Source organism: Lepisosteus platostomus, chromosome 20 (assembly GCF_059453375.1).
Source record: "Lepisosteus platostomus isolate fLepPlt1 chromosome 20, fLepPlt1.hap1, whole genome shotgun sequence".
Taxonomy (NCBI): Eukaryota; Metazoa; Chordata; class Actinopteri; order Semionotiformes; family Lepisosteidae; genus Lepisosteus; species Lepisosteus platostomus.
In genome coordinates this window covers 13,022,203-13,038,299 of record NC_142630.1, presented here as the reverse complement: position 1 = coordinate 13,038,299, position 16,097 = coordinate 13,022,203, and the positions used below count along the sequence as shown (strand labels likewise).

Sequence of the window (16,097 nt, the reverse complement as noted above, 5' to 3'; positions counted from 1 at the left end):
ATTGTTTGTGAGTGCTCTGGAATTAATTGGAAATGAATTAAACTTACACCACAGTATATTGGGTTTCAGAGAAATGTAAGGAGTCTGTTTCTTAATGACTAGGGTTTAGTAAATGAAGGCATGCTTACACATTCCTTAGGCTGTTTTGCTGTATGAGTTGCTTTAATTCAGTGTATTCACTTGTAATGAGTCAGATTTTCCTTTATTTGTGGTAATTGCTACCCACATTCCTTACAATTAGCGTGATCTCCCTGCTGTAGTATGGGATTATTATGCAAAAGAATTCATTTCCAGATATGAGTACTGGAAATACTGAATTATTGATTTACCCATTTTACAAGACAAAAATGTACATATTTGATATACTGTCCGTTTCTGTGTTGTATTGTTGCTAGAATAATTTAAGATAGTGCTTGCTGTCTTGTTTCATTAATATAATATTAATATAAGGCAACAGCATAATACCTAATTCTAACATTCAGAATAATGCCACAACATTTAAAAATGGCTTGTGGATAAGAAGAATGCTAATCAGTAGTCAGAAACATCCCCCTGTTACCCCTTTTCAAGTTGAATAGGGTTAAAAATCACTTTTGTTCACCGGCTGATTCCAAAATCGGTCACAATGCCAGTGTTAAAAGCAGGTTGTTGTGCGGAGAAAGACCTTGTGCTGTTGTAGGATAGCTCGCACAGATCGCGGCTGAATATCTTACCCGTTGTGTATGCCAGTAATGACCGGCCCCAGGTGACCATGGACCTGGATGGTATAGTGCAGGTCCTGGACAGGCACCTCCACGAGTCCTCGACTGGCATGATGACCCGCATCGCGGTGCTCAAATGGCTCTACCACCTGTACATCAAGACCCCGCGTAAGGTGAGTGCTGCACGGACTGCCTCCTTATACTCCATTTCTGCTTTTTTCTATTCCTTAGATTTTTATCATATATATTCTTACAGTATGTGTGATATGATATCTGCTTTATGTTTTTATTTCTTGTATTTCTGACCGTTTTCTTAAATTTCTTTAATCTGTTTTTCATGGTTCATGGCCGTTTGACATTCTGGGATGTGACTTTCAAATTCCATCTTGCACTGTTCTCTGAAAGACTTTGGTTGTTTTTGGCAAATTCTTTCTGTATTCAATGCTTGATATAGACAATGCATAGACAATGGATGCTTTTATTGTTACGTGGTTTTTCTCAGCATTTTATTTGGAGTGCATCACTGGTTTTGGATATTTGTGTTATCCGCACTGCAGACGTACCACTGTAACCAGTACGTCAGTCTTTCAATTCAATTCAGTTTATTTTTATATAGCGCCTTTGACAACAAGGTTGCCCCAAGGCACTTGACAAAGCTGTGTGACAATACATGACGTTACAATACAGAAAGAGAAAGCGAAAAAGCCAGAAGACAACAGAGGAGAGGAGCCAAAAACTGCTCTGTAAGGAGAAAACAAACCTCTAGGGGTCCAAGGTTAACTGGCTGCCCAACCCCTCTGGGCACGCTAAGATTTTACAATTCTAAAAAAGTACTAAATGTGGAGTATTAGGTCTTCCATCATGTCCTTCTGCGTGCCAGTACTCCATCCAGATCTCTGTAGACCAGCAAATCCACCTAAATGATAGCTAATCCTCCTAAACGATAGCTCTTTCACGCTCGCACGGTTCAAATGATAAGCTACGCTACTTGATGATTTTAAACTCTTCCTCTTTTTCCCCTTTGCAGATGTTCCGCCACACTGACAGCCTCTTCCCCATGCTGCTCAAGACTCTCTCTGATGAATCAGATGAGGTAAGCAGAGTTTGCCAACTGGTCACAAGCAGTGACTATGCCCAAGCATAACTCTCTTTATCTCCTTGGCCCGACCTTTTGCACTCCACCCAATCTGAGTTCAATCCATCTCTGTACTGCTATTATTCTTTCTGAGATTTATGACAGCACCATCTTTTTGAGCTAATCCAGAGACCTACTGTCATCTACTCTACTTCCAGGGAGTCAATAAAGAGACGAATTTAAAAACGGGGAATGACTCCACTATGTCTAATGTCTGTAGATTGTCAGATTTGCAGATTTCCATGTTGACTCTGTGCACTCTTGCTTCATTCATAGGCAAGCAAAACTGTCCCCATCTCTAAGTTACCATAGCTGGACAGAATGACAGCGTTGGTCTAAATCAATCCTTTGTTTCCGTTTCCTGGCCCTAGCCCAAGCCAGCTGATTTGATGTACTGTTCTGAGGCGAAAGGGGTCTTCAGAATGAGCTGAAAAGAGGCTGTGTCTCATTTCTTTGTCAGTGGAGATAGAAAAAGGAAATTGTGCCTTGTGGGGTTTTAAAAAAGGATTTACTTCATCTCATAAACGCGGCGTTTTGGCTGTGAGAGAGCGGGGCTGGCGCTCACTCCAGTTCCCTTCCTGTGGCACGGATCGCCCACAGCATCGCGGCTCTCTGTGCTCTGCCACCACACTTCCGCGCACAGCTCTATTTTTAGGAAAGTCAAGCAGGGCTTGTGCTTCTGGTGCATTTTCCACTTGTTAAATTTAAATATTTATGGAACATCTTTGAGCAGTAGGAATTTTGATTTTTAAAGAGGTCCTGTCCTGGGGTGGGTCTTTTTTAAAAGTGCTCAAGATAGCTTCTTGAGCACGTTCTCAGTGCTGAATTTAAAACCGTGCTTCTCTGTGCGCTGGCTGTGGGATTGTCCTGTAGGCAGACATCGCCCGTCTGAAACGTATATACAGTTTGTTCATAATCATGGTTTGGGGAGTACTGGTAATAAAAGACTTTAAAGAGCACTTAATAACAGTGCTCGGAACAGGTTTGTTTGCTCCCCTGAAAACGATTGGCTGAGTTTATTTAGTGCCCTAGGCTTATCATTTTTAATTCAGACACTTTAGAATGTTAACTTTATCTTTGCTATCTGAGACTTTGTGCCTGAAGGAGTATTGTTGATAAATATTGTTTTTCCTTTAAGAGCCTCCAAGTAAATGAACCACCAAATTCGGACTTATCTAAGCAAGTTTTTGATTTTCTGTAAGTGCAAGTTTCATTTCTCAGTTTTAGCTGTCGTGCCCTGAGACCTTGGGATTTGATTGCAAATTTGATTTTTTGTCTGCTATGGTGAACCAGGCCTATTTTCATTGAAAGTGAAAGCCTTATATACTGAGGGCTTGGGGTTAGACAAGGAAACTTACTGTACAAATCAAAACTTGAAATATAATTACACTGGAAATGCACAGTACACTGTACTAAATCTTTGCAAGCAAAAATAGCCATGGATTGCATGCAATCTGGGATGGGTGGTTCCTTGTTTGAGAAAAAAATGACTGTGATTATGAAAAGCTAAAAATTGTGCAGTCCATTGCGAATCTTCAGGGCCAGTGGATAGGGAGTGTCTTTTGAAACTAGGAAAAAGAGCCGGTAAAAAAAGAGTTCATTATTCATTAACAAAAAAGAAAGGTCTATACATCTTTTTTTAATTTGAAGTAACTGCATCTGTTTATTTCATGGACAAGTACAAAGAAATTTCATTTTGTGTTGCAGAAGATCCTTTTAGTAAATGTAAGCAGGAAGACTGTATTTGAGATGTTATCTAAATGAGTCTGTAGCATTTAATTTGTGCTGTATAAGAAAATATTTACAGCATTGTAAATGATAGGTATTTTTCTCTTGGTGTCAAACACCTGTAAGAATCTTGACTCAGCTTTGAGGAAAATTCCCACAGGTGCTGCAGGTAGATCTTTCTGTGAGCATTTTTTTAATGTACCTGACTGGAATTTAATACAAACTTAAGGTGTTGGAAAGATTTAATAATTTCACAGAAATAATGTTACTCAGCTATAACAGTTTATGTGCATTCTAATTAACGGATATGACCAAATCTGAAAACAAGACTTTGCTTTTCAAAAGAGTAGTAGTCAAAAACCCTTTTGCTGTGCTGTCAGATCTGCTTTGAAGATGCTTTGAAGTTCTTGAAAGCTGAATTGGAAAATAAACATATTCAAGGGTGTGCTGTTTAAAAACGTATTTGTATTGTTTATAATAATAACAATAACACTTACTGTATATTGTGCTTTTCTGGACGCTCCACTCAAAGCACTGTCCAGGTATTTGAGACTCCTCTCCAACACCAATGTGCAGCACTTACCTGTTTTAGGTCTGTGCCTGTTTCTGCTCTTTAAAGTAACTCCCATATGAGAAAAACAGCCCATCTGATAAGATTTACCACGTCAACTGTCTCGTTATTTTGCACTGAGAGTTATTGAAAGAACACCGAACAAGCACAGAGAAATTGACATCCAGGAAACGGTACCGGAGGTGATGCTTTATCATGGTATGGACAGGGTTCAGTAGGATAAAGCCTAATAATGGGAAACGGCATCGAACAGTGCTGATATTTACAAGAAGACTACTGTATGCCTTAAGGGTATTCTGAGTAGATTAAGATCTTGCTAGCAGACGGTGGGGAATGGAGATAATCTTGTTGAAGAGATTGCAGGTGCTGAGATATACTGTAGCTCAGAGTTAAACCGAACAGTTAAAAATGTTACTGTGCTGCAAAGTTGCTCTAACACACCCTCTACAGCACTACAGCCTGTTTTGCTGTAGTGCTGCAGTTTAGTCTTCAATTCGAAAGCCCCGAACTTCACTCTCTGGACACGTATGGAGCCATGGTTGGATGATGCGTAATAAAGTACATGCTGTGAAACTTGCACTTTTTCAGTAGCTCCTATAGTCTTTGAACAACTAAAAGTGTTCAAAAATCATTTTAAAAATAACATTTAAAATACACTAGTTCAGAGAAAAAGATGCTTTAACATTTAGCCTAGTCTTCCGCAAAGGCTAATACAACTAGATGAAATGTTCCCCAAAAGGGAAGCATTACTCTGTGCTGTAAAAGTATCATCAGACACCCTTTGGTGGGGATGACGTGGATGACTTTTTATTGGCCTTAGCTGCTGTTAAATCAAAGAGATCTGAGGTTTAGAAACGAGTGCATCCCACAGCACGCCAGTAAGCAGTCAGGTGTCAGTCAAGTGCCTGCTCTGATGAGTAATGGGACAGGAAATTGATTGTATTCTACTGAGAGACGTTTTGCCTTGGGATTAATTGTGGAGGAAGAGCAGGGAAGGTGTAACAGTTAGATGGAAATTGTTTGGTTTTGGGTTGATTAAGAAGGAAGCGATTTCATCTTGTGTAGAGATCCATTCCCAGGCACTGTAGCACGAAGTGAGGGTATAGCTCTGGAGTTTTTGCTGAAGACTCTGCAAATAATTGATGCCCTTCTTTAGGGTACGGCTTTGTTTGTAGATGTGCTTGATGAGGTGCACAAGACTGGGATAAGAGGAGATGAGGATCTCCTTTCAGGACGTTGCAGGGTCACTTCCAGGATCCCAAGGGAGTAGATTAGATTCTGTCTTGATGGCCGAAGGGAATTGTGGTTCATCTTCCATCTTCCATGTGGGAGGGACAGCTGACTAACCTAGCAGTCTCCCAGCCAGCAAGAAATCACATCTTCAGAGCTGCAGAGAATTGGGTATTTCAGAATGGCTTATGTAAGAATCTTCTGTTTTTCCCATAAGATCCATTGAGGATTTCCTGTACATCAGGCAAGCTCTAAATGTTAAAAAAGCAAAGGGAAAAAAGGACCTGAGTTTTTAGACAACTAGGAAACAAAGTATTATTTTTAGACTGTATCCATTGTATGAGGGAAGATGAGCACAAAAAGAACAAAAATGAGCGAGGAATGGAGATCTAAATGTGAAGATGAACAACGTGAGGGAGATGTTAAAATATTAATTTATATTTCTTTTGTTATTACAGATATTGTTATCAGTACTTAAAGCTTTGAAGTAATCTGTTCTTTCAGATTCTTATCGCTTTTCTTTCTTTGTTTCTTCTGGGATGTGATAATTGCAGTTACACTCGATGACAAGTAGTTATAATTGTAACACTTCACACATTAGATTTAAGTTGTAATTTCATTCACAATACCATAGCCGGAAATAAAAAAAGACTTGTAACTGAACTGAAATTATTCAGAGCTAAAGGCTTGAATATTTCACACCACTTGCATGTGAATTTCTCCGTTTCCTTTCGTTTCCAATTACAGTATTTTGCCGGTATTTAAACTGGACTTTATTGCAAAACCTGGATTTCTCCCACATGGCGTGGGGCAGCTCACGTTCAGCAAGGATAGACTGTTCATCTTGAAAAGTAATTGTGATGTAGGAGGCTTTTCACGAGACAGCCTCCAATTAGCAGACGGGAAGTATAAAAAAAAGAAAAATGATGGACTGTATCTTCTCTGCAGTGATCTTCCAGAGGAGACGTACACTGTGGCTGCCCTCCCACAGCTGGCACCTAAACAAGGGAAGCAGGCTGCTCTGCACCTAACAGCTGGGGCCAAGCGTGTGCTAATTCACAGCTTAGCTAGGGGGCCAGGCAACAGGGGCAGTAGCAGGGGTAGGCCTTGTCCAATACTGCGGAGAAAAAGGGATTGTGGGACTGGTGTAGGGATCACAACTTGTATTTAAGGAAAAAAAGATAGAAACTTTATTGGCAAGATCAGTGAAGTGGGAATCGGAGCAGTGTTTTGTTTTCCTGGCTACATTTGTGGAGGGAACTGTGTTGTGAACACCCAGAGTTTGCACTGTCAAAATTCCTTTTCTGCACCGGAACTCATGTGCTTTAATATAACCCTGCCTACAGTAAATCTACATTTACATCTACAAAATACACATCTGATGACCCCATATGTCCTGGGTCTATTTATTTACTCAGCGAGTGTAGCCTTTTTTGAAAAGCTTTTCATGGCCGTGGGGACAGACTGTGTGACGTTTTGTATAACAGCTCCTCCAGCTGAGTAGCACATGGCTAATCTACGTCATCAATAGGATCGCACCCAGAATGTGTGATGGAGATCAAAATAACACAGTGAGGAGCTAAACTGCTGAAAGGTAAATATGAGTCATCACAGCAGCTTCTTCACCTGAAGACACTCTCCTCTCCTGTTTGTAGGACAGCACTCAAGCTATTGCGCAGTTGGCAGTGTTATGCATTTTCACTTATTGCTTTTGGGTGTGCAATTTCTCAGTCCCATTCAAGCAGATACACCAGATTAAAAAAATGTTTTTAAACATGTTTCAAAAGACTGGAGGAAACATGACATTTACAGTTATTTTTATATAGGTTTTGTATTTTTCTTGTATTCCAATATTAAAAGATTTAAGCTCTCTGTGTAACTTAAAGCATTTTGTGTTCTTAATGCCACTGATTTTAGAGATTCTTTCTTTAGCTAAGCAGTGAAGAGGTTTGCCTTGAGCACTTGCTTCATATCTTGCCTTTGATACAGCATGATCATTTATGCATGAGCTGTCTGACTTGTAGAGCATCCTTAGTCATTGTTCGTTATATAGTATAACTTTGTTTTCTGGGCTACAAGGGTTCATTTTTAGGCAACTACCAATTTTATATACTATACTTGAATTTATCCCAGTAATATTCCCCAGGACATACCGAATTATAAAGTCAAATGACTGCCTCTACGTTACAGTCCACCTTCTGATTGGGAATTTCAATATTTATTCCCAGTTCTAGTATGATTTCCCAGGATTTCTTTGCTTTCCTGCATTTCAGAACCCTGGGATTGTATTTACGGCATGTATCCGGAAAGACTGGGAATGACATTGCAAGGCTTAACCCCTGCTGCAGCACACAGACATGGTCGCAGGCCAAAAGGAAGCTGTCGGGTTCCTGAACGTGCAGTTCATTCAAAACAAGATCGTTCTTCACTGGTAGAAAGTGTAAATAAGTAGTAGGAAGATGTCAGGGAGTGGCTCAACACACAGTAGCCTGGGAAGATATGAAACAGAGGATAATGAACCCACCGTGCCTGCTGTAAACAGGAAGTGGCCACACCATAAAACAGACATCGTTTTCACATGACATCTCTCAACCATGAGTGGATCACATGATTCCCTCCTCTGTAAGTCTTGGGATCGATAGACAGAATTGTACTGTAGTTAAGTTTATACAGTATTGGGTAAGTCATGAGTCATACATGTGTGCCATCGCAATTCAGTAAGTGTGTTTTTCAGGAGAGCAGCAAACACAAGCCTCTGGACCAGGGGCATGTTCTTGAACATCCCTGCCTGGTCTGGATGAGATGCTCTGAGGAGAGTGTGTGTAGTGATGACAGTGTGCCTTGCAGTTACAATCTTAAACTTCTGTGTTTTCATTTTGGGGGTGGGGGGGGGGAGGTTATGTCAAATCAACTACTGCAGAGGCAACAATTTTTCCCCACTTAGCATTTGAATTTGTTGGATTTGCAAACAATTTGGAATAGATATAAAAAAGATTGGCATTAGTAGCAGTTTTTTGTCAATGTATATACTTCACATTTATGTTTTTAAACTAGTGGGTACACATTGTGTTTAAAAACCTTCCCTAGAGATTTAAATGACTCATTTGAGTTTTGTGGCTGGAACCTCACAAGTTCTATCTACAGTGTGATGTCCCTTTCAGGGAAAAAACAGGCTACTTTCGAGGGAATGACGCTGTGTTTGTGTTTATTTTTCTGTCAGGGTCGTTGTTTGTGTGGGGCGAGTTGCCCTGTGATTTGAGAAAGGCCTGATTGAAGGAGGGCGAGGGAATGTCGAAGTGTCTTCCCCAGAGTTTGCAAACTTCATTCACTGAGGAAATGGCTGAGTGAAAGGTCACTCGTGTTTTCATTGACAGGGCCCCGGAGCTGAGAATAGAAAGGGCTGACTGATCGTGGGAATGGGGATGGAGAGGGGCTGAGTGGGGCTCCTGTATGCTTCCTCTGCAGGGCTGAGGATATTTGTTTACCCTGCAAAAAAAAAAAGGTCCAATGACTGGCTCAAAATATAGATTATATGATTAAAAAAATAAAAACTAATTTTCTGCTTTTAAATCAAATGGTCTGTTGAATTACACACCAAAACCTGCTCTTAAAACCCAATTCAATCTCTGCTGCTAAATGTAAACAAACACTCATGTTTAAGTTCATAACATCGCATATTGAGGACATGGCTTTTTGCTCTCCGTTTCTAGTTCTACAACGGTTTTGAGGGCGTCGTTGTAGAAGTTTCTACAACTGTACTGGTTTCTCTGTACTTCTGATCTGAGCAATGTACCATTCACTGCATTCTGAAACTTCCCATACTGAAGACATCATGCAAGTCCTTTTGGTAGTGAAAGGTGCTGTAATTTGCCATGTTTTTTTTTTTAAGACCCATCCAAAATAAGAGTTGGTATGCTATTCTTAACTGATTAGTTGATAGAGGAAATCTTTGAAAGATATGTTATTTTGACAGTGGTAATTTGGTCCCCTAGCTATGAGTTTAGTACAGGGCTTGAGTCTGTATGTTTGAAAGTTACTGTAGATTAATTTATTTGGCTGACACTCTTATCCAGAGCAATTTAAATGTGTACCCATTTATACAGCTGGGCATTTTACTGGAGTAATCTGAGAGCTGTACTTGGTTCAGGGGTGCTTGAACCCTCCTTGTGCTTGAATCCCCTTCCATTCAGTCATCACTGCAAGTCCACACTGCTGCCTGTAGCTCATGGAAGTGTTTGTCTTTATTTAAAATTATTTTGCTTGGAGGGGGGATAAGACGACACGCAACATTGTCCTTACTCCAGAGCTGTGGGCCGGCGGGTTTTTGGATGAATGAAGAGATCGCACGCTGTTCTCTCCCGCTGACCCCATCCTTTTGTTCCCAGGTCATTCTCAAGGACCTGGAGGTTCTGGCTGAGATCGCCTCCTCCCCCGCTGGTCAGACAGACGCTCCAGGGTCATGTGACAATGCCGAGAGCAAAGCAGAGCTCCAGGTCCCTGCATCAGCCAAGCCCGTCCAGCCAGGTGTGGGTGAGTGTGAACCTCTGCCCTTCTGACGCTGACAGCAGAGGCCAGCCTTTCTCTTTCACATCTTTCTAATAATAGGTAACAGCTCAGCTGTTTATCGGAGTGATGGCTCCTTCTTATACTTTGACTGAGCTGCAAATCTTTCATCTTAAACTTCAGTTGCTCTGCAATGTTCATAGCACAACTGGTTAGTAAGATACTTTAAGAATGCATTTTTGGATTTTCCTTTCTGGACAGTTTTTTTTTCTTTTGTTTTTTTTCTGTGCATGATTATCAGGTCTATACCTTTAAGTGTTTATGATTAGGCTTCATATAAATACCATCATATGATTTATACAACAGTACAGGATGGTTGAATGAAAGGTCATTTACCCCCTAAATGACAAAGCCTTTAACCTTTTGACCCCTTACTTGATTTGTAGCTCTGGAACTTCAGACAGTGCTATGAACTAACCCTTGACCAGGCATAAATACGGGAGAATTAGGAATACTACAGTATGTGGGAGTAAGTTTAGAACCATAAACACTTGACGCAAAAGATTGTAGAAACAATCTACCCTGTCCTGCTCTGGAAACCAGTACTCTGGCTTCCTTCAAGACGTGGCTGGAGAAGATCCATGGATAAATGAAGCACTAATGACCAAACAGACATGACTGGACCAATGGCCTCCCCTTGTATGCAACCTTTCTTATGTTCTAGGTAACAAACACTCTCTTTTCTGTGTCTTCGTTTGGTGCCCTAGTGGGGATTTCTGATTACTCTATTTTCAAAGGCATGTGGATTAATGCTGTTTCTTGATCTCACCCACTGAATCAGCGACTCTTAGTCCAAAGCAATTGTGCTATGATTAACAGATTTTTCATTGCTTGTTTGTATATATATATATTCATGTGTCTCTCTCTGGAGTCCCTTTCCTCCCTGTCTGTTCCCATTTCCTTTGTTGCTCCCCCTTCTCCTCTCATTGTCTCTAATTGGATTTATTGCCTTTTCCTGTTTCTTTGGGGGCTTTGCATTGGGGCTCCTCAGCTCTGGTTCACTCTCAGGTCGTCAGGATTTACTCCTCTCATGAGGAGGACACTGTTACCGAAAGAAGTTGAAACAATTATCATCCACTTCTTCCATTTGGTTTTAAAGAAAATGTGAACAACGGTATCTGTCACCCTGTACACGGGTGTTATTTCACGATATTCCTGACAGAGGCACAAGAAGGCCAGAGGGCTTTTCGATCAACATCGCAATCATAGCAAACGTCCATCAGAGTATGTTTTCACAACCTCTTGATACCCTCATTGACCACAGCATTTTAAAAAATAATTTGAATGAATGTGTTAGGTGGAGCTGACATACAGTACCACAGCACACAAACACCACTCATCTCGATGCCTTGTATCGAGACTTGTAATCTGCCATTGTGTAGATATTAGTCTGGATGTGGAAGTGCATGCTGATGGCCCCCCATTCCCAGCAGTTGTCATGACGACGTACTCCCTTCCTCCTTGGCCCCAGAGCACTCTGGGATGCGTGTGTGCGCTGGATGGAATGATAAACGGTGCATTGTGTGGCACAGAGGAGAGGAAGCTGCTTATTGTCATGGAAATGACTGCCCATGTTTCTCTGAAATGGATCAAATCACTCTTTGGCTCACCAGGAGACTGCGAAGTAGCTTTTTCCTCAGAAGGTTTGTCTTGTGAGGGAGTGAGGTCGACGAAAGAAAGAAAGAAAATACTGTCTTCAGTTTAGCCACTCACTGTGTGACCTCCTTGACCTTGCTGTGTTGATTTCGAAGTCGGTAATAAAAAAATAAGGAGCAGGAGGGTATTAAAATATATTACCCAACTCCACAGAATGTCTGCAAATGTAACCACCATTTTCCTTTAAATAAAAAATATGTTTAAGTATTATTGTATAAACATTTACTTTTCAAACAGAGCTAGTGTTCAGCAGCGTCTGGAGTGAAGCAGTTTGAAGTGTAAGGTGATAGGTGTTACAGAAACAGAACAGAAACTAATTGAAAATTTCCACAGGCCACAGATTCCTTTTATAGGCATAGCACGGGTTGCCTGCAACAGGGCACACAGAGTCAGATTTCATTTTATAGCCAAGTTCTGTTCTGCACATCTGGCAACAGCAGCCTGCTTGCCTGTGATGCTGATGGGCAGATGGAGATGTTGTAAAACATCAGAGGGGAACAAAGGTCAAGAAAATCCCACCTTGACCCATGGCCCTCAGCCCATCTTGAGTCTGTCTTTTCTTAAACACTTCGGTGAGAAATTAAGAACACTCATCTTTTGCTTCATAGAGGAAATCCCATGTCGGTAAGTATTTCGAAAAGAAACAATGGGCCCAAGTTTTAAAAATAGAAAAGCCTAATCTAATATGTAGTGGAAGATAGACTGTATGTTTACAAGCTCTACATAACTGGGTCACTGCTTGCAGCAATTTAAAGTTATTTTCATACCACAAAGTCAGTCATTTTCTGAATAACTTAACAATTGATAAGTATTGAGCTCAAAAGAAAAGTTCTCAAGCATTAGTGAATTGTATCTGTGCTGGACAACTTTTAAAATGTCCATGAGTGTTTGTTAAAACGTGTAAACTTTCATGGTAGCATTCCTGCATCTTAGGAAAAGACGCAGAGAGGCTTGGATCAGTGATCATTCAGCCCAGCTATAACTTGGTTTTGATGCATACCGTCTTGTTGAATACAGGGAAAAGAAGTACATGACCGCAGTTTGCTATGTCTTTTCCTCTTCTGAGTATGTAGAGGAAAGGACTTTTGTATTTTTCTTTGACTCCTTCTGTCCCCTCAAGGCTGCCTTTCCCCAGTGTTGGGATTTCAAATGCATCTTTTCTCACCTTTGACCCACAAAGATGTTTTCCAGTCCCCAGGGAAAGCTTCCAAGTCCTTTTTTTCCACATTAAACAGATTCCCAGAAATTCCTGCAGCCCTCTGTCGCTGGGATTTCAGAGAGGACCAGACCCCAGCTGTCTCTCGTTAGTGGGCGAGTAAGGAGTGTGCTGGGACAACAATGTGATTCAGAAGCCATTTATTTATTGGCATTCCTGTTTGGATTAAGAGATGAAAGCTAGGGCACATTATGGAATAGTGCAATGCAGATGTCTACAAAAAAATCTCAAATACATTCTGTATGCATGTGTGTTTATGTGTATATACACAAAGGCAAATGTCTAGTCAGGAACAATGTCCATGTAATTCTTTTTCAATGTATTTTAACATTAATTTCAGGAATTATTATATATGGCATTTCCCTTTTAATTGCAGGGGCAGTTCTTTCATAAGTACTGTTTTTTGTCTTATAGTCACTGTCTCACATATGCCTAGAGATACAGTAATGTATCCTTGTGAGATTCCATTCTTTTTTACTGCTGTCCACAGTCTGCTCTATTGCAGTTCATAGGTCGTATTTTAAAATGATCTTACAATCAAGTAATTAATAAGTCAATAAGTGAGTCCTGTTTATCTGCAGTTACTAATTTTATCTTCTTATTAGTTATTACATTAGTGATGTTGTAACACAAAATCAAAGGCTCGTATGCTCCTGAGCCATTATACACACATCTGGTCTGCTTTTTGCTTTGACATCATTGTAGAAAGATTGAGACTTGAAGGATTTAAATCCGTTTCAGCCCAAATCGGTTTCTTGCCCTTGGTGATTGCATCGTACTACAGTGATGATGTTCTACAAGGTCCCCATTTTATGTCATTGGAGGTACTGATAAAAGTTCCAGTGTATCTGACATCTATCCTGTCCTGTGCTGCAGGTTCGAAAGGTACAGATTGTTCCCCCTCCACCCCCAGCATGAACTCTTACTTCTACAAGTTCATGATCAACCTGCTCAACAGATTTAGCATGGAGAGGAAACTACTGGAGATCAGGGGTGCCTTCATTATCAGGTAGGACATGCTGTTAGCACAACATCAGCTGAGGCTTATTAATACCATGAATATAATAATCGTAGTTATTGACGTACAACTTGAGACTTTTGTGATTTCGAACTATTAGATTATCTGACTGTGTTGCATTTTCCAACTGTGATGCTCTGTTCAACAACCGGGAAGCACATGGTTTCCTGACCATTAACTATGACCTTTGCACCTGACTACTGATGCTGTAGAATGTTTCACAGGGGATGTAGTGACCTCCACATTCAGGAGAGTGTTTTTCATTGCTTGCATCTGATAATGCGACATACTGTTAATACTGTGCAGGTGAAAACAAGTAAGATGATCCTGTTAATATTTGTTTTTGCTGTTATAATAATATATGAATGAAATCCTTACACTTATATAAGTGGTTTTCTGGACACACCACTCAAACCACTTTACAGGTAATGGGGTTTCCCCTTCTCCACCACCACAGTATACACTGAACATAAACACTACACAGAAAGGAAATAAAGTGAAGGTAATCTATGTTAAAAAAAGGGCCAAACATGGACCGCTAACACCTTTTATTTCCACCTCTCCATACTTAGGTTGGGCTATCAGAAAAGATACATGTTACGCAATTACCTTGCATTCTTGGAACAACCATGGCACACGTAACACGTTTGCATATATTTAGAAAATAAGTAGAATTTCAGTGTTTTCAAAGGTAATAGTCAGAAAGTAAGCTGCCTGAAACAAAAAAGTAGTATTTTTGAAAAATGGGACAATGTATAACTATATTGGACTTTATCATTAATTTTTCTTATGTTTTTAGACATATATTTTGTCTAAAGAAATATTCATCAGAAACATGGGTGATTTGTATTTGATTTCTTTAACAAAGCAACATTACAGTCCTCGAGAGGTGGGTTATAAAACATTTTAAGTCTATATATATTTATGACTTGTCATTGCCTTTGGTGTCGCTCCTATTTCAATGCACTGGAAATTAATCTACCTTAACGTATATTTCATTTGCTCTTGTTGTTCAATGTCTGACGTTCTGGGGGGGGAGTCTGCTCTGTGTGGTTTTACACTTCCGTTACATTTTCTTGTAATTGATGTTTGATCACCAAAGAATTATTAATAATAACATATTTGAATGAAATTTGAATTAACTCTTAAAATACAATTGCATTATAATTCTACCATTAATATGATATTGCATTATGATTATAATAATTCCCTTTTAGCTTGGCAGATAGAGGGCTACCTGTGCCGGGTGGTGTGCCTGAAAATACAGTCCTGTTTGGCCTGTACTTCTAGGTATATTAAGTCATGCAGAAAACCCTTGCAATTCATGGATTTGTAGTTTTTGAATATTTGAAGGCTTTGAATATTCAATACAATTCATTCTCTTCCCCCAGCTGCATAACGACACTTTGTTACTGCGCTCTAATGAAATTTTAACATTCAGTACGTTACAGTATTTCAGCATTAATCTAGACTCTTAATCATGGCAACTAAAAGAGAATGGAACAATACTGCAGCGAGTGGATGACAGGCTAAAAGGGAAAGAAGGGATGATGTTGAGCATGAAAGTTGAATTATTGAGCAAGCTTGCTGTGAACTCACTGCACTCGTTCTGTAGGTACAGTGCACAGCTTAAGAGTATTTCATTAAGAAGAAGAGGAAAACATAAAGAATGGTACGTTAAATGCAAGTCTGGTGAAAGACTTTTAGTTTTATGTATTTTGCATTTGCGATAAACTTCCAATTAAAGCAAATATACATATCGATCACTTGTTTAATTTTTTATTACATAGTTATTATACCAAAAATGTGGTTGCTTTTGTGTCTGTAGCCAATCCCCCGTATTACTGTTAGATGATGGTATTTGCAAGGTTGTTCATTCCCTACAATATCTCTCTAGTGTGTACATAGCAAATAATGAATTATTTTACTATAGGCCAGTTGAATTCTATTGAAAATTGAGTTGGTGCTTGAAACCCAGACCTGTTAATCATGCATAAGTATTGCCACACTGCAGTTACCACACTGTTCCTACCATGTCTCAGATTTAAAACGCTCTGTGAAGCCGTTCCAACCTTTTGTACTTTTATAACTGAGCACATATTTTGTTGGGTGCTTTTCCTTTGCATTGCAAGGACCAAATAAAAGGCAGCTATGACCCCTCTCCCAGAAGGTCCTGTGGCAGGGTGTCATAAACGGGTCCGCTGCTCAGTATTTCTGCTGTGATGTCTGGTTTCCTTTGAAAAGAAGGGAGCTAGAATATGACTGTAAAAGAAAAAAAA

At 40.0% G+C, this 16,097-nt stretch overlaps 1 protein-coding gene across 2 annotated transcripts in view; it reads left to right on the top strand.

Annotated features, from left to right (window-relative positions):
- vac14 (vac14 homolog (S. cerevisiae)) overlaps positions 1-16,097 on the top strand; it is a 47,703-nt gene that overhangs the window by 17,489 nt on the left and 14,117 nt on the right. The window contains exons 11-14 of one of the 2 annotated variants that reach the window (XM_088614123.1): positions 730-874; positions 1,729-1,794; positions 9,751-9,889; positions 13,677-13,809. In XM_088614123.1, the coding sequence (XP_088470249.1) occupies positions 730-874; positions 1,729-1,794; positions 9,751-9,889; positions 13,677-13,809 (483 nt within the window). Of the gene's footprint in view, positions 1-729; positions 875-1,728; positions 1,795-9,750; positions 9,896-13,676; positions 13,810-16,097 lie in introns of both variants that reach the window. The other variant, XM_088614122.1, reaches the window with a different exon arrangement.